The 20,563-nt window shown below is 39.7% G+C and overlaps 1 protein-coding gene across 2 annotated transcripts in view; it reads left to right on the top strand.

The window, feature by feature from the left end:
- vps50 (VPS50 subunit of EARP/GARPII complex) overlaps nucleotides 1-19,163 on the top strand; it is a 119,430-nt gene extending 100,267 nt beyond the window's left edge. For both annotated transcript variants that reach the window (XM_080863796.1, XM_080863797.1), the window contains 6 exons: nucleotides 2,336-2,484; nucleotides 6,666-6,762; nucleotides 7,405-7,563; nucleotides 10,727-10,848; nucleotides 17,399-17,588; nucleotides 17,697-19,163. In XM_080863796.1, coding sequence (XP_080719922.1) covers nucleotides 2,336-2,484; nucleotides 6,666-6,762; nucleotides 7,405-7,563; nucleotides 10,727-10,848; nucleotides 17,399-17,588; nucleotides 17,697-17,816 — 837 coding nt within the window. In that variant the 3' untranslated portion in view covers nucleotides 17,817-19,163. The remainder of the gene's footprint in view (nucleotides 1-2,335; nucleotides 2,485-6,665; nucleotides 6,763-7,404; nucleotides 7,564-10,726; nucleotides 10,849-17,398; nucleotides 17,589-17,696) is intronic.
- The last annotated feature ends 1,400 nt before the right edge of the window (nucleotides 19,164-20,563 follow it).

Below are 20,563 nucleotides of genomic sequence, written 5' to 3'. Positions count from 1 at the left end.
AAATGTTAACGTCATTTGCTGTAGTTTGAAGAGGGCAGTAATGGCCTTTCTGGATTAACTCCATAACCATTACACGTTTGTCATGTTTATGTGCAGGGACGTGTTTAAAATGCTGACAGCTGTGCTCATTGTGGCGACTTGAACCCTTTGCAGTGTTCGAGATGCCTTTGTATCTTTTTAAAGCAGATTTAGTAGATCAAAAAAATTGTAACTCATGACTAAGCATGTGAAACTGAGTTTTCTCAGCATATAGTGCTTAAAACATTTATTAGACCCCTCCCAGTGTAAGGTTTAGCCTCAATTAATAGTACTGGTGTTTATCAATGTCCTTTTTTTGTGTTTTATGGTGGTCTTTAATCAAAATGATGAAAGCAGACAAACAACTAAACCTCAAGTTATTTAAAAATTACTTTCAGTGGTTGAATTTTATGCTTGACTACTTTGTGACTTCTCAGACAAGTCCAGTGTGCCGGCTCAAATTTGTGTGTTAAAATGGGAATTCAGTTTATTTTCCCAGTAAATATAAAAGAAACTTATAAATTTGTTAAGCATTTCTGTGCATTGTAAAAAGCCTTGGACAGCCATAATTTAAAAAAGAGTAATTAATGCGTATCAACCCTTCAAGGAACTAAATTAAATGTGTGATTAAATGACTCAGTAAACGAGGACTGCATCTTTAACTTGGGGCTCAAATTGTTCTTCCGATTCCCCGAGTTTAGAATAACTGCATTCACAGCTGTATTAGGCCAAAGTGTGGCTGCTTTGGTGAACGCTCTGCAGCCTTTTGACAAAGTAAAGAAAGCCCTTGGCTGACTAAATATCAGTGTGCATTATTTCTTCTGTTTTTTAAGTGTTTTGGTTGCTTACAGAAGAAAAAGGAAATGTGCCGTTTGTGAATTATACAACAAAAATGTTAATAGTCATATTTTTTTTCGTTTGCAGTCTAATTTCAGCTCAGGTTTAATAATTCAGGGAAAACTTTATGCGATCTTTTAATCTCTAACAAAGACGTAATGAGTAACTTTAGCCTTACCTAGTTACTGAAGGCTTATTTAATTTCACCATCTGCGCTGAGAAGTATTCAATTAAATTCAATCATGTTTATTTCGAGCCGCTCCCGCGATGAGTTGCAGTCTCCGCAGGGAAACCATTAGATCCCCACTGCTGTAAAATAATATAGATCAACTGTTAATCTCCCCGAGTCAATTTCAGACCGATGATGATTTTGGCAACACTGCGCGTTTGATTGAATGCGGAGAGATAAGTTGGAGGTTGTGTAAAGGTTGAAGTTATCACTTTGAGGGAGACAGCATAGCTCCTGCTTGTCTGAGTCATAAATTGTCCACAGAGCTGCATTCTGTGCATTTTTGCAGCAGTGCGTACGCCGAGCTGTTATAGCCCGTTTTAGCCGCTGCTGGCATTTTAATACGGAGCACGTCACTCTGTGTAAAACACTTTCATTTCAGAAATGGTTATTTGTCTGCTGTTACTGAATGTTTTTCATCTGTTATCAGTGATAATAAAGTAGTGGCATGAAGGTCTTTTATCAGGCAGGATTTGACATTTCACGAATTCTTGCCATCTTTTTTTGGACCACGTAGGAGTGATGTAACCATTTGCTTTACTTTTACTCATTAATCTTCATGCTACAACAGTTTGTCTCTACTCTGGATACTTGGCAGGACCTCGGTTATAAAAGCTTTCCACCGCTCTTCTGGAATAGGAGTGCTCGTACACGATATTAGACCCAGACTGCACTGGCCGGTAGCGCGTAAGTGGACGATACGGTGCAGCATTAATGGCTCCCATTTGTTCATTACCTGCGTGATTGCTATTGATCTGCCAGAAGCTGTTTCAGGGGGCTTTGCAGTCACAGAGTACAAAGCTCTGTGTGCCAACATAATACATTACGCCACCAAGACATTACTTTATTGTTTTTTATGCAGATGCTGATTATTGTGGTTGATTGGAAGAGAGCCGGGTTGAAACCTTTCTATTTCTCTTTCAGTAGTTTTTCGATTGAAAGGATAAAATGAGTGATAAATGGAGTGTTAGAATGTATCAGAACGATTAATGCTGCCGCTTCAGGAGTGTTTGGTCAGCAGAACTTTACTGTGTGTGGGCTTCGGCTGTGACCGGGTCCCTCAAAGTTGATTGCACTTTAGACGATGCATCTGAACTGCTCTTATGTTAGATTAAATGTTAAAGTGATCGCAGGACGACATACACTGAGAGAGAGATTAGCAGGGAAATGATTGCGCTTCCCTCTGCTTCAAGTGATATTACAATGTTTCCTTCGTGTTAGTTTTCTAAAGTCCACCTGTGTTTCTTTCAGGAGGCTGTCGGGGAGAACGCAGGGGTGCATGGCCCAGCAGAGGACAGGAAGGAGAAGGTGCCCAGCCCCCATCTCAGCCAGCTGGTGGTCCTCACTAACAGCGGGACTCTCTACGGGCTGGCACAAAGGGTGGTGGCCACAGAGTCTCTGTAAGCACACACCACTGGAAGCATTTGCACACTACATTAAAGTATTCCTTACATTACATTGACATTAGTGCGTGCTTTATGTCATCGCTTGTGTGTCCTGGCAGCGCGATGTAACGTGACAGTTATGTACATCAAAGCACTCTGTTTGATCAAGTTATAGAGGCCGCTTCTCGCTCACTGCCTCGTGTCAGGATGGCAATAATGTCATTACACAGTTTTCCACACACTGGCCGGCAAAGATTAGCCCTGCCTGCGTTGTGTTCCTGCACACACAGCAACACATTTTAGCGCCCCCAAAATCATTTCCTTTCTCTAATTTGATATGTTTTAAACTCTCTCAATCAGTCACTCAGTAACCAGTTTATTTTTGTACTCCTCTACTCTGTTTTTTCCCTCCCTCTCTGTCTTACTCTGTTACATTCACACTACACACTGGTGCCCCCGTGCATAATTAGGTCAAGCTTATCATCAATGCTGACAGCACTTGGGCCCTCAGAGGTCTGCGCTGTACAACAACAGCTTCATAATGAAAGTCTTGTAAACCAAAGGCTCTGACAGCGCTGTTGCCAGAACGCTGAGTAGGCTTACACTCGCTCACAAAAAGGGTTTCGTGTTTTGGAGGCAGGCAACAAGCTCCGAAGAAGAATGAAAGCAAAACGGCTAAAGTGTTTAGTGTAGGTAAAGTTTAAAGGACCAAAGCAGACTTATTCTGTGCAAAACTGCGAGAAATTGTTGAGGGCGTTGGTGGTCGGGTTTTATTTTTTATGCTTTTGATCTAAAAATAGTGTTTTTAGAAAAGACAGCTCACAGTTTGTGTGTGTTTTTAGCATCCTCAGCCTGTCCCATTTCAAACAAAATCTCTGGGAGAGAAAAGAAAGTGGACACAGCAATCATGTGTGAGAAGAATCAAAGACAAAAGCTCAGCAAACTGACCATCGGTTGTTCATTCTCTATGCTGCTGGTCAGGTGTTGCATCTATACAAGCGTGACTCTGAAGTGCAGTGTGTGCTTTCTTCTTCTTATTCCCTCCACAGCACATGATTATGTTGCTGAGGTAAACACAAGCTGTTCCTGCTCACCTTAATGCGATCTTCATTGCTCTATGAAAACAAACGGACGCAAAAAAATATCTTCTCTCTGGTACTTTTACGCACCCATCCAAAAAAAGTTGGGCCGGTGTTTAAAACGTAAGTAAAAACAGAATGCAGTGATTTGCGAATCTCACCAACCCACAAAGCAGCTACACTTCTTAACAGCGTGGTACTAAAAAGAAAGAGTTGGAGGAACATTTTGCAGCTTATTTGGCAACAGGTCCGTAACATGATGGTATATAGGGAACGTCTCTGAGATGCCAAGAATAAAAATTGGCAGAGGTTCACCAATATTGCAAAAAAGCCTTGTAGAACAGTTTTAGATTCACTTTCCTTGATGTAAAATTATGAAGACTTAAAGATCAGCAGTAGATAATATCAATAAAAGATTCAGAGCATTTGGAGAAATCCTGTTTTCTTTGGGCTAAGATGATTTAAAATAGACTGAGGCAAAGTGGAAAACTGTTCTGGGCTCAGATGAGTTGAAACTTGAAATTCTTTTAGGAAAACATGGATGGTACATCGTAAGGACTAAAGAGAGGAGGGACCATCTGGCTTCTTATCAGTGCTCACTTTAAGCCTGGGCGTCTGATAGTATTGGGGTGTATCTGCACGTATGGAATCGGAATCTTGCACATCTGGAAATGCACCATCAGTGCTGAAAGATATACATACAAGCTTTAAAACAACATATGCTCCCGTCCAGATGAGCTCGGAAATCATGTGTATTTCAGTAATAGCTGCATACTGCAGTTATTCTAACAGCAGGAATTCATAGTAGAAGAGTGGGGAGTGAGGTGGCCTGCCTGCAGTCCAGACCGTTCACAAACTGAAAACATTTGGAGCGTCATATGTCAAAAAATACGGTATAGACCCAGGAGTTTTGAGTATTTTGAATCTTACCAAACAAGACTGGAACAACATTCCTCTCCTAAAAGTCCAGCAGCTGCTCTCATCAGATTCCAGATGTTTTTGATGACGACTATTTTTAAAAGAAGGGATGCTACACGGTGGTAAACGTGGCCTCTATCCCAGCTTTTTTTGAGAAGTGCTGCTCGCATCGAATTCAAGACAAGCTAATATATTTTTTTTAAATGGTGCATTTTGTCACTTTAAGCATTTGATATATTTTCTGTGTTTTGTTGTTGATAAAATGTGGGTTTATGGGATTTGCAAATCAATGCATTCTGTTTTTATACAGTGTCCAAACTAGTGTGAATTTATTAACATTAAATTATGCTTTAAAATAAAGGTTTCTGTTTGGGTTTGGATGTTAATAATATGCAAATTGAATGCAATTTATCTTTTTTTCCTAAGCGCCCTATCTAAAAGAAAATTCAATTTATAGCCGCAAGAGTCTATTAGAAGAATAATGACACAGATGCACTCACTGGCCCCTTTTAAGGTACACCTATTTAACAGCTTTTTAATACAAATATCGAATCTGCTGATTACACAATGCATCATACCATGCAAGTGACTTAGTATGTGACGGACTGGCTGCTCTGAGTATTTCACAAACTGCTGATCTGCTGGGATTTTCCCACACCATCATCTCTGGGGTTTACAGAGACAGTCTGGAAGAAAAATATCCAGTGAGCGGCAGTTCTCTGGGTGAAAATGCCTTGTTGATGTCATAGGTCAGAGGAGGATGGCCAGACTGCTTCAACCTGATAGGAAGGCAACGGTAAATGAAATAATGAGAAGAAGAATAGCATCTCTGAACACACAAATGTTAAACGAGAAGGAGTTTACTGTACTCAAATGGCCACCTGATCTCAATCCAATAGAGCACCTTTGGGATGTAGCGGAATGGAATGTAAATTTAGTGACTGTCACTTCTGTGGCCTCAGACTTTTAGTTCTCTGATCTTTCTCCAAAACCCCAATTTATCAGCTAACGACAGGTTACCTTTAGCTTGCAGTGAGGGGCGTCTGCAGGTTTAAGGACAGCTTTTTTTTTTCACTTCATTGGTGTGTGCATTCACACCCAAACGGAGGTTCAAGAGGCAGCAAAAGAATGTGGAGGTCCCACCTGGGACTGGTGTCTTAGTCTGATTAAGTCGATTTCTCCTGTTTTATTCTCTCTTTTTTCCTGCTGTATTTAAGAGCTCTGCGGAGACCTGTTGTTCTTTAATTAATGATCCTTGTTAAAGTCAGGACTCAACTCTGAACTTCAGCCCACGTAAACATGTTCACTCACTTTTTATTTCATGCACTGTAACACTTCAGAGCCATCGATCAGCCTGAGTCAAGAGGTCTTTATTTAGTCAGTGCTGGATACAGAGTGGAAGGGGGGGGGTATTAGTTCTGAACGCATTGATTGTTTTTTTCTTCTTCTTCTTTCTGTCCTGTATTTCTCTCTCTGCTACCTCTTTTGGTCTGAGTGTTTTTTCAAGGATAATTGAAATCCAATCCTTGTCAAAAAACCCAAAAAACAAATAGAAGTGCTGCTTGATTTGTCGGACGTGAAAATACTTTGCTTTGGGAGGTGAGACTTAAAGGTTTGGAAGTCAGACAAGTTTTTACAGCAAAATTACAGCTGACTCCATAATTTACATTATAATAATCAAATTTGATGTTTAGCCTATCCCAGCTGTCATACCCTGCCTCTCGCCCTATGACAGCTGGGATAGGCTCCAGCGCCCCCCGCGACCCTGAAAAGGATAAGCGGAAGCGAATGGATGGATGAATTTGATGTTTATTTCATCAAAACGTGACCAACAAGGGAAGAAATGAGATTGAACAGCAGGAAATGCTGGAAACTCAGGTTTAAGCACATATGACTAAAATCTTGATCCAATTAATGGATCAGAAGAATCAAGGGAGACAAAAAAGTAAAAAAAAAACTTCTTATTCCATTTGAGATGTTTTACTGTTGTTCAAGAGTAACAGAGATTTAAGGTGATGTTCTCTCTAATGGTCAGTTACTCCACTTTGTAATAGTAATACGAGCTTTTGTAAATAGATCTGTCACTCTTTAATAACACAAAAACAACACATCGTAATTGCCTTTTCTTATGTGTCACAAGCAGAATGATTCAGAGCATATGGGCAGAATTTAAAGGCTGTTTCTCTTTGGTTGTGTCAGTGTGTTTCTGGCAGAGCAGTTTGAGTCCTTGCAGTCCCACTTGGACGCGATGATGCCTGCAGCCAAGAAGCCCTTCCTGCAGCAGTTTTATTCCCAGGTATTGTTTGGTTTATACAGTTATGCCTCCTCTGAGGGCACAGGCCTCAATTATTACAGTAACTGATCATGTCATCACTGTCAGCTACAGCTGTCAGGTTATTTCAGACATCGTCTCCAGCTGTAGAAAACCGTTTGTCTTTTATTTTATTTTAACCTCTTGTAAGGCTGAGATTATGTTATTTTTTGTTATTTGTAATTGATTTTCTCCACACATGCACTTAAATATGTGGTTTATAGGATGTGTTTTCCTTTTGGATTTCACTGTTAATATTTAAGGCACAATGTGAAATATACTGTGTGACTGTTGTGGATGTGCTCCCCCTCCCACCTGCACTCCACTTGCTTAATTGTAATTGTGCCCTTTTGTTTTCTTTAAAAACAAATGAAAACAACTCAAACCCACATGGATAACTTTGCTTCTTTTTCTTTTTTTTGTCTCTTTGACATTTGAAATTCAGATGAAGAGACGGGTCTGTTTGACCCAAAACATCAAGTGAATGTCATGTCCTGATTTCGCTCATTGGAAACTTTAACATTGTTCTTCCTGCAGAATAGCAGGCAGTTGAAAAATACCTTATCCATATGTTGACTATAATGATCCACTAACTCTCATATATGTATCCTTCCTTCCTGCACTCAGACGGTGTCTACAGCCAGCGAACTGCGGAAACCAATTTACTGGATCGTGGCGGCCAAGGCCATCGACTATGAACAAATGTTGCTCATGATGGCCGGAGTTAAATGGGACATTAGGGAGATAATGTCCCAGCACAATGTATATGTGGATGTCTTGTTAAAGGTAACGACGAATAAGAAAAGCGAATGCTGATGTTACTGTAGCCTATTTTTGACCCACTACCGACAAAAACCAGCTAAAGTTATTAAGCATACAAAAACTTCCCACCTGACCATCACTTCAAAATTCCACTGTTTGGAAAACTACTTGAGCTAGGTCCTTTAAAGCTTTTGGTATGATGGCTTTATGAGTGTAGCTCACATTAACATAGACTGATGGATGCTTGAAGTCCCTAAAATATTTGGACAGCAGATTTGAAGCTCCTGTAGAAACCACAGTGTTGCAGGTAGGGGACTGAGATTTTGTTTAGAGCCTCTCATAAACAACCTGCATCATATTCTTTAAAACAGTCTAAATCCAATTAAGGGTTATGCACATATTAACGCTTAAATGTTGAAGCAGCTTTTACTCACATTTCATAAAGATCTCATGCAAATACCTCATTAGGGTTTCTGCATCATTCATATCTTTAAGACCCTTGACTTAGCAAGGTGAATATAAATGATTCTGAGACTACTTGGTGCCCTTTTTAAAACCCTTTATTCCTTTTTTGTGCATTTTATAGCAAAGAAAAGTCCACAAAGATCTCAGTGCTTATTACTTTTCCCAAACAGATACCGTGTCCTCTCAGTGTCACGCAATATCCACGCTACACAAAAATAGAACACAAAGCAGCTGTATTAGATTTACTTTTATCTAGCAGGCATCCCTCCCCCTCCACACATTGTGTCTTTGTTGCACTCATAAAAAAAAAAAGTGTTATCCTTCTGCCATCAGTACACTAAGCATTAGCTCTTATTCTTTTAAAGTCTGAAACTGTGAAGGTCATTGTTCTCCTCCTTGACTCAAAGTTAATTCAGGGACCTTTAATATCAATTATTTGGGATGGGGGTGAATAATTTATTATATGGGTGAGCTGTTAAGAGCCAAATGCAGATCTCTCCTGAAGTTTTCTGCTTTGTTAAAGACATCTGAGCTCACTGCTCCCAGAAGTATTTTTAGAATGAGAAAGTTTCTTCTAAATGTGTGTCTTTATTCATGCTGGCTACTTATTCTTTTATAAACTTGCATGGCGGGGTAAAGGACACATTTTTCCTGCTTCTGACACTAAGAGAAAGAAAGGTGCGAGGGGCTCGCTGCGGTGCGGAGCCATAAACAGAGCAGCATCAAGCAGAGGCAAAATCATACATAACAGATGGCTGATGGCTGAACTGCTTAGTGACTCGGACAGACGTGGACAGACATCGTATACGCGTGTAGTTTTCCATCAGGTGCTAATAGCCTCCCCCGTCATCGTGTCAAGACGGTCATAATGCATGCGGGTTGTGTTACGTGATTGAAATAAGTGGTGCTGAGTTTTGTTGTAGCGCGCACACAGCAATATTTTATTCATGAATTCAGGTTGATCCCCAGCATTCAACAATGGCGCTCATTTGCATATAAAGTGGCAAAGACATGCCGAAGCCTCAGAATGACTTCATTGACAAAATGCTTGAGTCAGAGTCTATTGTGAGGCTGTGAATGAGTAACATTTCATTTCAGGGTGTAAAATTAATGGGAACATGCATTAAGGTTCACGTTAATTTTTTTTCTATAATGATGCAATTTAAAAATGTAATTTAATACTTGCATATTTTATGAATTTATTTACAATCTTAATCTGCATGTGTCATATTTACATACTTACCTAGGTACTGCAGTTTGTTTTTGGAAGGCAGTAACAGAAAATGAATCAGAATAACATTTTAGATTTAGATTTAGATTTTAGATGTAGCTTGTATTCACCTTGGGATGCTGTCAGACCGGAGTACAGTATTCACCGGCGCCCAAATGATTTGTTTTTGCGCATGATTTGTGGCTCGACAGCTTCATACATGCAGCCCCCGCGCTCTTCACTACTGTACGTCAGCATGCTTTGCTTCCATCAGTGCAGACGGCAGAATTATTACTTAGCTCTGTTAGAGTTTCAGGAAAGTAACCCACACATCCTGCCGGCTGCTTACACTGGTGGAAAAAAACAATAATTTAGCCGAGATTGATCTGATTTACTTATAATCACTATTTTGGATGTATAATTTAAGCTAAATGGTTTAAAGGAAAACCCAAATGCTGTTTCTTGAGGCAGCGTGTAAGAGAGAATCAAAGGAAATCCTTAAAGTGTTGTTCATGACAACTTTTTGTTTTGTTTACGTCTTCCAGTTAGAATCCAACAAGGTCATTACATCTCAGTTCATCAGGTCATTTTAAGATAGTGACGCTTTTTTTTCTCGTGTCATTGTGTTGAGGGGCCATTTCAGAAATCTACTATCTGGAAAACTAGTTGAGCGAGGCCCTTCAAAGTTTTTGGTATTATGCTCTCTGGAGTGCATGCAGATCAAGTTAACATAGAAGGACAGATACTTGGAAGTCCCGTAATTATTTGTAAGTCTGATCTCTGACAGCAGATTTGGAGGTTTCTAGAAACCAAAGTTTGCAGGTAGGGGACAAATGTTTAGCTTATTAAAAAACAAGCTGCATCATATCCTTTAACAGTCTAAATCAGGTGAATAGTTTCACACACGTTAAAGCTTAAATATGAAAAAGAAACATACTTTCATCCAACTTCAGTGTGATACCAAATCCAAGTCATCTTTTTTAGAAAGGGCAAGCTTCTGTTTATTTTATATTCAAAATGTATGATGGATTTTTGAAATGCACAAGTAGATGCACAATAGAAGAACAAGAATGCAAGAAAAATGTCTAAAACTTTCATCTCTTCAGTTTTGTTTGTGTTTATTGTAGAAACAGTAGAGACCTAAAATTCTGCATAATCCATATTAAGACGTTATTTTCTTTTTCTGGCTAATCTGTGATGGTTAGGTGGAAGCGTTTGGCTGAATAATGTAGTGTCCATATTGAGATTTTTGTGTTTAGACCTAATTGTAGCTGTAGTAATATAGAAATATAGGAATCTGTTAATTAAAATGCTTTTTTTAATGAGCCGCATGTTGTTTATATGTTGATATGAAAGTTATGGTACTTTTTAGCGAAATATGACCAATTGTATAAAATATTTTCCTGACCACATATACTTTTTTTTGGTAAAAGACCAGCGATTTGTTTTTCTGCTGCGTCGTGTTGTACTCACGGGAATGTGTTCACCTTTTCTTTCTCCCCGCCTCATCAGGAGTTTGAGCAATTTAACAAGCGGCTGGGTGAAGTTTCCAGACATGTGCGCATCCCCCTGCCTGTGTCCAACGTCCTCTGGGAACACTGCATCCGTTTGGCCAACAGGACTCTTGTTGAGGGGTAAGAAAGTGTATGCAGTGAGTTATTGTTAAACCTTAAATATAAAAAAGGCAAGCTGTTTTTGTACATAATGTTTCCCCCCTCCACCATCTGCATGGAGCACCGACTCAAAGCTGTGCGTCACACACTTGGTGTGTGTCTGTGAGTCATTTGCTGCTTTATGAAAAGGCTGTTGTCTATTATCATACTGCTATGGGCTGCTCACAGAAAAAATAACCTATAACAGTGGCAGCGACAGTTTAGAGAAGTCTGTCACTCAGTTTCTCTACTTTAACATGAGCAAGAGATTCATACGAAGACTCGCTATTCCCTCCAGCAAAAAGCACTACAGGCTGTTTGCCACTGGCAGCAACCATCTCCTCAAATCTACTGAAACAAGTGCACATCCCAGTTTGAGTCGGGCTGCCATCTGCCCGAGAGAAATTGGGCTTTTTTTTGTCTCTCTGCACAAATATCATACCATACCAAACAGATACTGAGTCCACTAAAACTGTGGAAAAACTGTAATTAAGAAATACATCTTAAAATCAGTGAATAAAACACCTACAATAAAACCTCGGTTAAAGGAAAGTCATTTTAATGAAAACAGTTTTAAGTAAGATACATCTTTGTTCATCAAATATTTTGAAATATGAGCAAAGCAGCACAAATTTCCGTGAAATAAGGATCAGGCAGAATCAATACCTGAACTTTAAATGAACCCGTTGTGCTTAGATGTGTATCCACCCACCTCCTACGATCCGCATCATGCCTTTCCTAAAGCCAGGAAAAATCCGGGTATGAAAGACTTTTTTAGGATATACAGGTGAATGCAAAGCAGTCGAAGTAAATGCTGTATGCTACTGAACTACAAGGAGGAAAGAAGTGTAAAGCAAAATGTTCAGATTGCTCAATCTTCGTGTTAGACTTTTGAACTATTTGTATGAGTTGTGTAACCAGGCTAGGTACCACACAGTTCTGCTTTTAAACCACTGCATTTAGAAAAAAACACTGAAGCATTCGTCATCCATCCATGCCCCAATTTTTCTCATTAGTTTTCATTAGTTTGTGCACTACAGGCAACCGTTGACAATAAAACACATATCTTATGCTTCTCTGTCTGACAATCCAATGGACGGGTCTGGGTTTGGTGGTTGCCACGAGAACAGTACTTGTCTGATTGCATTGTGCCAAGCGTCAAGTTTGGTGGAGGGGGGATTATGGTGTGGGGTTGTTTTTCAGGAGTTGGGCTCGGCCCCTTAGTTCCAGTGAAAGGAACTCTTAATGCTTCAGCACAAGAAGATATTTTGGACAATTTTATGCTCCCAACTTTGTGGGAACAGTTTGTTTACGGCCCCTTCCTGCTCCAACACGACTGCGCACCAGTGCACAAAGCGAGATCCATAAAGAGACATGGATGAGGGAGTTTGGTGTAGAAGAACTTGACTGGCCTGCACAGAGTCCTCACCTCAACCTGAGGGAACACTTTTAAGATGAGTTGGATTGGAGCCTGCGAGCCAAGCCATGTCGTCCAACATCAGTGTCTGACCTCACCGATGCGCTTCTGGAAGAGTAGTGAAAAATTCCCATAAATACTCCTAAACCTTCTCAGCAGAGTTTAAGCTGTTATAGCTAACAAATGGTGGGCTGACATTATATTAAGTCCTACGGATTAAAGGATGGGATGTCATTCAAGTTCATGTGTGTGAACCCAGAAGAGTGAATGCCTTTGGCAACGTAGTGTGTGATACACTTGGCATTAAAGGGTTAAAACTGAGGTTCATCAATCTCTGCTGACTTTTTTTACTGTTATTACAACCTTGTCCTTCTGGATGCAAACCAAGTATAAACATCTTTGGGTTTGTTGGAATTTCTTTTGAGATGTCACGCTGAATCTGGAACAGTTTTCCTTTAACCTCGGTGCTTTTTACTGTCTTTTCTGCTTAAAACGGATCTTTTTACTCTCAGGTTACAGTCATTAATAGTGCCACTCAATTTGTGTTATGAGCTGAGCTATTGCCTCAATGATTTGAGGCTCACACTTCTCAAAAGAATGACTCTTTCTTTATTTATTTCTCTCTGTGTTTGCTCCCCAGTTTAAACATCTGCATGTCATAAATTTAAAACGAAAATTCTTCCCAAAGCGTGTTGTGAAAGCAGCGGGAAGAGCAGAGAAATTGACCTGCCGTCCATAAAACTGTGTCTGGTTCCTTCTGAGATATTCCCTGAGAAAAACCACTCGACGACGCTGCCATCGCCTCCTCTATTCATGTTGGCAGTCGCATCTCTGCAGCCTCACCAAATACCCATCAGGAGATTACCTGACACAGGCCACTCACACAAACCGCAGAATGCTCTTGACACATCTCTTGTAATGCGTTTTACCACTTTTGCCCTTGCAAGGGAGCGATATAGGTTGTGATAGGTGACAGATTGTCAGGGTTTTGGGTTTTTTGTTTTTGTTTTTTCTCAGCACCTCCACTGTCGCTTTTCTCAGGCTCATGCGCGGAGCATATGTGTGAAGTATGTTTTTAGATGGATGGTGCGATAAATCCCTCTGATTGGACAGATTGGGTGCACAGCAGCATCGAGTCACGCCGACTGGACGGTGACGAAGCGAGAAATAAGCAGCTGACAATCATCGTGAAGTTCCACACATTTTATCGGAAATATGAAAGGACTGCGACTGACGTCAAAGTTATCCCATTTACAAATTCAAAGCAGGTTACGCTGAACCGTGTTGAAGCCAGGGAACGCAGTTCGGGCTGAAAACAAGTCCTTGCTCTAAGTGGCTTTGTTCTTTCCAAGTGTTTTAAATAAGAGGGAGAACATCGACTGCGAGGCATAGGTGGATGCCTCGGCCTCAAACACAAAGAGAAGGGAACATGTTTACTTCCCTACACGTTTGCTGAGCGCTCTTCCTCTTGTTGCGTAAGAGAACTTTTGAACCCTTTCCAATGACCAAATGGCCCATTACGACTGCAATGCTTGGCAAATTTAAGCTGCTGTTGCCGACCGCCTGCCTGGTTCTCCCAGTACACCCTCCAAACACACATCTCCCAACCCTCTGGCACAACGAGATAGAGCGGTCATATTTATTTGTTTGTACTCCGACCGCCCTAGTCTGTTATTAATTTTCTCTGTCCAGCGCTTGTCCTTGTCTCCTCAGAGACTCGCAAAAACCGCTCCGTTAGCATTCTGAGCCACAGCTCAAACACTCGCCACCAAAAACTCTGGCAGCTTTGACAAGAAAAAGAGAGGGAGAACGACAATGATGATGAGAGAGAGAGAGACGGGGAAGGTGAGGGGAGAAAATGGAAACGAGAGAGAGAAAAGCTGAAGTGTGAGACGGGGAGAGTTTGCAAAGTGCAGATGTGTTGTGTGGAGTGTTAATGTACTGGAGATGTCACAGTCCGACCTGCCAGTGCGCAACAGTGCTCGCTGCCAAACACATGGAACACAAGCAGACACACACAATGAAATGCATGTGTACTCTGGCCCACACACATGTACCAACACCACAGGCTGTGTGGAATAACCCGATTTAGTGTAATACCGAAGGGAAATAAAAAAGAGCCCGAATGCAAACACCCTTAAATACACATACAAGAAAATGCTGTAAAAACACACGTGTGTAACAGCTGGAACTCTAAACAGGTTTCGGTCAAACTTGATTCCAGAATTAAATATATACACTAAATATATTCATCCAAATCCACAAATATAAAGCAAAATATCGAAGTAATCCTACGTAAATAAGTAAATAAGAATTATTACTAATATTAAGTAGTATAGTAAGTATTTTAATAAGACAACAGCATATTCTGCAGTAAAATCACACCAAATAAAACCATTGAATTTAAGATGATGTGACTTGGATTGTCACAAGATCAGACTTACTATATGACACTTTGGTAAGAGAATATCATCTCAGTTAATTAACAGGAATTAAGCACCATTTAAAAGTGAAAGCAACACCCTGTTTGTTTAATTTGGAGTTAATATTTGGTATTTTTCCGAGAGATTTACCGAATTTATGTGAATAAGTACTAATTTTATTTTACTGCAATTTTTTTACATTTGGAGGAAAATAATGAATGGTTGTGATGTCAGCATTGATCAGAATAATCGGGATTGTCATTTTAGCCATAATCGTGCAGCGCTAGCATTGACGTGGTCCCAGCCACGCACACCTGTGCCATAACGTGCCTCCACCATGTTTGACAGATGATGTGATAAGCTTCAGATCTTGAGTTGTTTCTTTCCTCCTTCATATTTTTCTCGTCCCATCATTCTAGTACAAGTTGATTTTTTTTCATCTGCCAAAAGATTTTTTGCCAGAACCTTTCAGGCTCTTGTACGTGTTTTCTGGTAAAATATGATCTGGACTTCCTGCTCTTTAGTGTCACCAAGACTTTGTACCAGCACCTCTGTGTTTACATTCAGGATGGCATCTCTTGATTGTAGAGTTTATCAGCGATAAACATCGAGATTTCCTTTTTGACTTTGCTACATATTTTGAAGCATTTTTTCTTAACCATGGAAAGAATTCTGTGATCATCCGCTGTAGTTGTCTCATGTGGTCTTCCAGGCCTTCGGATCTCAAATTGAGAGTTGAGAGTGACCAGCTGCCAAATAATTAAACACTTGGAAACATCTCCACATCTTATCTGTCCAGTTTCAGTTTCAGGGATGTGTTCAAATACAGCCCAATTTGTTGTTATTCAGTTCAATTTAGTTTCAGTTATAAGGTGCCAATTCACAACAACTGTTGCCTTAGGGCGTAATAACTTAAACTCCCCTTACTATCAGTGTAAAGAAGTTGAACTACACATTTAAAACCTGATATATCTTAATATAAGGGGGGGAAAAGCACAACTTTAACTGTACGTCTCAGGTTTTCTACTTGATAGAGAAAAGCTGCTATAGTAAATTTAAAAGCATCACTCTTTGGAGTTAAATTCAAAGACATAAATGTGTAAAATTACGGAAAAGGTTTTGATAGCTGATTGCCCAGACTGTCTTTTAATTAGAAAAGAGAACGTTTTTTAATTCACAACAATTTTCTTTTCTTACTGAATTTCCTCCCTAAAATTTCTAAAGTAGATATTAAAAAGACAGAAACTTTGGTCATCCAATTGTTTTTCTGTTGCTTAATTACTTTGATGTAGTATGAATGTAGCAAAAGCTGTAAAATGCAAGAAAATATAGTCTAAAAATTATGACCTCCTTCCCAAAACCATAGAGTGGGTCCTGATTTGGACTCTTTGCCAGGCCAAATCTGGCCCCGGGGCCTTATGTTTGACACCCTGGGCTAATTTGTCATAGAATAGAGGGAAGAGGCCTCAGCAGAACTTGAAAACTAACTTTCAAGTTCCTGGAAATTAAGAACTGTATGTATTTTTTTATTTTATTTTTTTTAAAAAGGCTGTAATTCCTAAATGGGGGTGCACAGAGGCAAAATTGCAAAACATGTCTCATGTCCAGTACTACACAGAACTACTACAGTAACTGTGTAGTAATGATTTTGTCATTTTGTATTCCGTTTCCCTTTTTTGGCAATTGGACTGCACACTTTAAACACTGGAGTAGAGAGATGGCTTCTCTGAAACCATTACTGTGCAAAAGTTTGCAAAGATATTTACAGTGTTATCATTGTGTCTTTTTATAATTTATTTTCTCGCTTAATATAAATAAAAATCTTTAGTGTTGAAGTATTGTGACACACTCCATCGTGCAACTGTTGTTTTCATAGAGGTTTTGACTTGTAGCAACAAAACCTGCTGACCACAAATCACACTTCCATCATATAAACTGAATGACTCATTATGCATTTGTACAAGGATGTAATTTATATACTTTTTACAATCCCGTAAATTTTCTCGTTTTATTCCCTTTATTAAACATATTACACTTTTCTTATAAACGGATTAAAAATGTTAAACTTTACCATGTAACTACAGAAGCTTCATTTACTTTTCTGCTGGGGTTTATTTCGACTTTTTGAGTTTTAATACCCTCGAAGAATTTGACTTTTTTTTAAAAAGCTGGAGCACAAATTTCCAAATGAAATATACCCAGGGGTATAAAGAAATATTTTTTTATTACAAATCTGTCTTGCAAGCCTGATGGAATGTGTATGTATATATATATATATATATATATATATATATATATATATATATATATATATATATACACATACACACATACACACACACACACACATATACACACAGAGTACTGGGCATTTTCACTTTGCTAGGTACATTGTGACTTCATTATGCACTCAGAGCACTTAAGAAAGGCAGATTTTGTCTGACATTTGGTGATCTGTGCTTGGAGATGTCTGAAGAAGTGCAGAATGTCTGAGCATGGTGATATTTGGCTGGAGAATTTAAGTGTGGAAAATATGTGATGTTAAACATAACCCTTAGGTCACATGCATGCGAGCGACCACTGGGATTGACTTCCAGAATTTACTTGTGTTTCAGTCGTTACTTACCTCTACCTGAGCACTCAGGGCAATGCTAATGTCCTTCTCCGTCTGCTCCTCTGTCCTCCTCTGTAGCTACGCTAATGTAAAGAAATGCAGCAATGAGGGCCGGGCCCTGATGCAGCTGGATTTTCAGCAGTTCCTGATGAAGCTGGAGAAGCTGACTGACCTGCGCCCCATCCCTGATAAGGAGTTTGTTGAAACCTACATTAAGGCCTATTACCTGACTGAAAATGATATGGAGCAGTTCATCAAGAATCACAGGGTGAGACAGTGACACAGGCTGGTGGTTATAGCAAGTTACTCCATTTCTGTTAAAACAGCGAGACCGTGTGTTTGATTTTTCTGACCGACTCGTTGTGTTTCTTTGCAGGAGTACTCCATGAAGCAGCTAGCCAACTTGGTGAACGTTTGTCTCGGCTCACATATAAACAAAAAGGCTCGCCAGAAACTTCTGGCAGCCATCGATGACATTGACAGACCCAAGAGATAGACCAATGCACAGAGAGAAGCCCAAACATACTATCCATCCCACAGAGATGAACCCTCCAAGAGTGTAGCTCAGCGTTGAATGTCTTCATTTTCAAGTCTAAAAGGTGCATTTAGCAAGCTGGAAATAAGTAGCAGAGCTATTGCGCACTAGCTCTAATACTGTACATTATCTGCTAATTGCTAATTATGTGCTAATCTAGTCTTCATATGGTAAAAAATAATTAACTCCTGCTTGCTTGAACGCACCTTTTGATTTGCCGATATACATAAATACTAAACCTCTGTTTACTTCCAAGCATGTTGCAGGCATTCTATGCATATACGGACCAGAATGCATGCCCTCATGTTTTCTTACAACATGACGTTTTTCTGCAACCGCAACAGCTTACGTTTCTTTGAAGATCCCGAGTTTGTTTGTCTGCTGCTCACTGTGTAATGCGGTGTGTCCGTTTAGCACTCGGCTGCTTGTGGCTTTCCACCCTCCGCAAAAAAAGCCAGTGAACATGTGCGAGTGGCTAAATCTGACTCTTAATGTTGTTACGCTTTCCCACGAGAACATTTTAAAACGCCTTTACTGTCTGAATGTGTTAACTGAAGTCAGTGGTTCTGGGTTATTGTTGACCTTAATCGTTCACTGTAACTTATTGCAGGCAATACGCTCGCTGTAGATGATTTCACTTCGGGGTATTTGCTGCGTCAGACTGGATTCTCTGCTTGGTCGTTTAGTTAGTTATGTCCATGAATTAGATGAATCTAAATGAATGATGATTCTGAAAGTAATATAAATTGCTGTAGTTAGCATTTGTTTGATTGGATTATATCTGCACCAGCTGCATTTATTTATCTGCCATCTGTCATATCCTTTTTTTTTTTCTTTTTTTTTTTGGACGAGCAGTAGAATTTGGCTCATTTTTATCTAAATTTGATAGGCTCCGATAGTTTAACCTGAACGGACTTGCAGAGATGTTTGTAACCGTAACTTCCTCTGGAGAAAAACAAACAAACAAAGGTTTTGCTTCACCTTTGTATATATTTTGTGTGCAACTATTCCAAGAAGAATACTGTAAATGTGAATGTTTGAGCAATGTCTGTATTTATTTCTTGCTTCGTGTCTTATTTGGGGTTTTTTTTTATATGATATAACTGCTGGAAGTGTACTGTAATATATCACCTCTCAGTATGTTGTGACGTATCACCTGAAGCATAAACAAATATTTAAAACTGTCATATTATGTGAAGGGTCAAGTGCACTATAATAAATTTAAAAAAATCAATAAAAATCATTAATCGGTGTTGGAATTTTAGGTTGAACCACAATGATTCTAACGCAATAAACACACTAAAGGTCGATGCCAGTTGTGGTGTTTTTCCTGCTCGTTTCATCCTATTTGGTGTCATGCTCATAATTCCCAACCTTTCCAATCTCTGTACCGCAGCAGTTTTAGTAGATTAACTGTTGCTTTAATCAGAATATATGAGTGCTACCTTTGAGCAGTGCTGCTGTCCATTCTAATGATGTTTTAGTCAGCCAGGAGCAGGACGCTGTCAGACTAATTAATGTGGTTTCCTGTGTGGTTACAAGCCCACAGCCTTCCTTTTCAGGGGAGACTACTGATTAGGCTGAGCAGATCTACCCATAACAATGATGAGTCATTGCTTCCTATTGTATTAGAGTTCAAACTTTTTGCTTTGCCTGTCATCAGTTCGTGGTGGGTTTTGATATAAAAGACATCAATGTTCTAATAATAATGAAACCTGGAGGCTGAAAGTACAGGCATTTAATTCTTAACAGAGCTAAATGCTGTGGGTGGATGTGCGTGTGTGTGTCCATACAGAAGAGAAGCCCTTAAGCAGCATCCAAGTGAACAAGGTGAACACTTAGCAACTCTTCATCAAGCTGGCGGTCTTCCAGGCATGGCATAGTTCTGAAACTGATTGCGCAGTGATGAAGTTTTCACAGTTTTGGCTCACCCTCGCAATAGGTTTGAAATGAAGAGAGCATGATGTCATTGAAGTGCAGACTTTCAGCTTTAATTCAATGTAGGGAAATGCATTTAATGAGTGTTGTGAAATGAAAATGTGTGAAAGTGATGAAATAATAACAGGATTCCTCTTTTGTGCTGATTGCTAGCTCTTCGCTGTAGCCAGTGCCGGTCCTTCACGGATATTCCTGCCTTTAGTCTTGAGTAAGTGAAATGTGTCTTGGTTGGATTAAGATCGGCTCAGATTCAGCCATTACAGAATTTTTTCCACTTCCTGACCTTCAGCTTTCAGACGCTCCTGTGTTGGTATTGCAATATGTTTTGGGTCATTGTCTTATCTGTGCAATAAAGCATCTTCAAGTAAACGCTGCTGCGTTTGGCTGAAAGTTTACCCGCGTGCACTTCAGGATTCATCGAGCTGTGCTAGCGATACGCTACTTCCACACCAGTGTTTTACAGGTGATGTATGATTTTCATTTAAAATTGATGCTGGCGGCTCAGAGAAACTATGAAAAGTCTGTCACTGTCCAAACATTTCCAGATCCAACTGTACACTAGATGTCATCTGTATAATCTTGCCATGTCACCCAAACATTCAACAGGGAGAGAGCAAACTATCACTTCTCCTGGTGTAGCCGCGGCTATCAGCAACATGCTGGTTCTCTACAAGCATCAATCCCCCCTGCCTTTACTGATTTAGTGTTCAACCACTGAGCAGTGCAAAACAAAGTAATGACCCAGTAAAAAAAATATCCTTAAAATGATT

The sequence above is a fragment of the Rhamphochromis sp. 'chilingali' genome (genome assembly GCF_963969265.1).
Source record: "Rhamphochromis sp. 'chilingali' genome assembly, chromosome: 17".
Lineage (NCBI taxonomy): Eukaryota > Metazoa > Chordata > Actinopteri > Cichliformes > Cichlidae > Rhamphochromis > Rhamphochromis sp. 'chilingali'.
The sequence above is the reverse complement of the archived record's forward strand: the minus strand, read 5'-3'. Positions and strand labels throughout refer to the sequence as shown.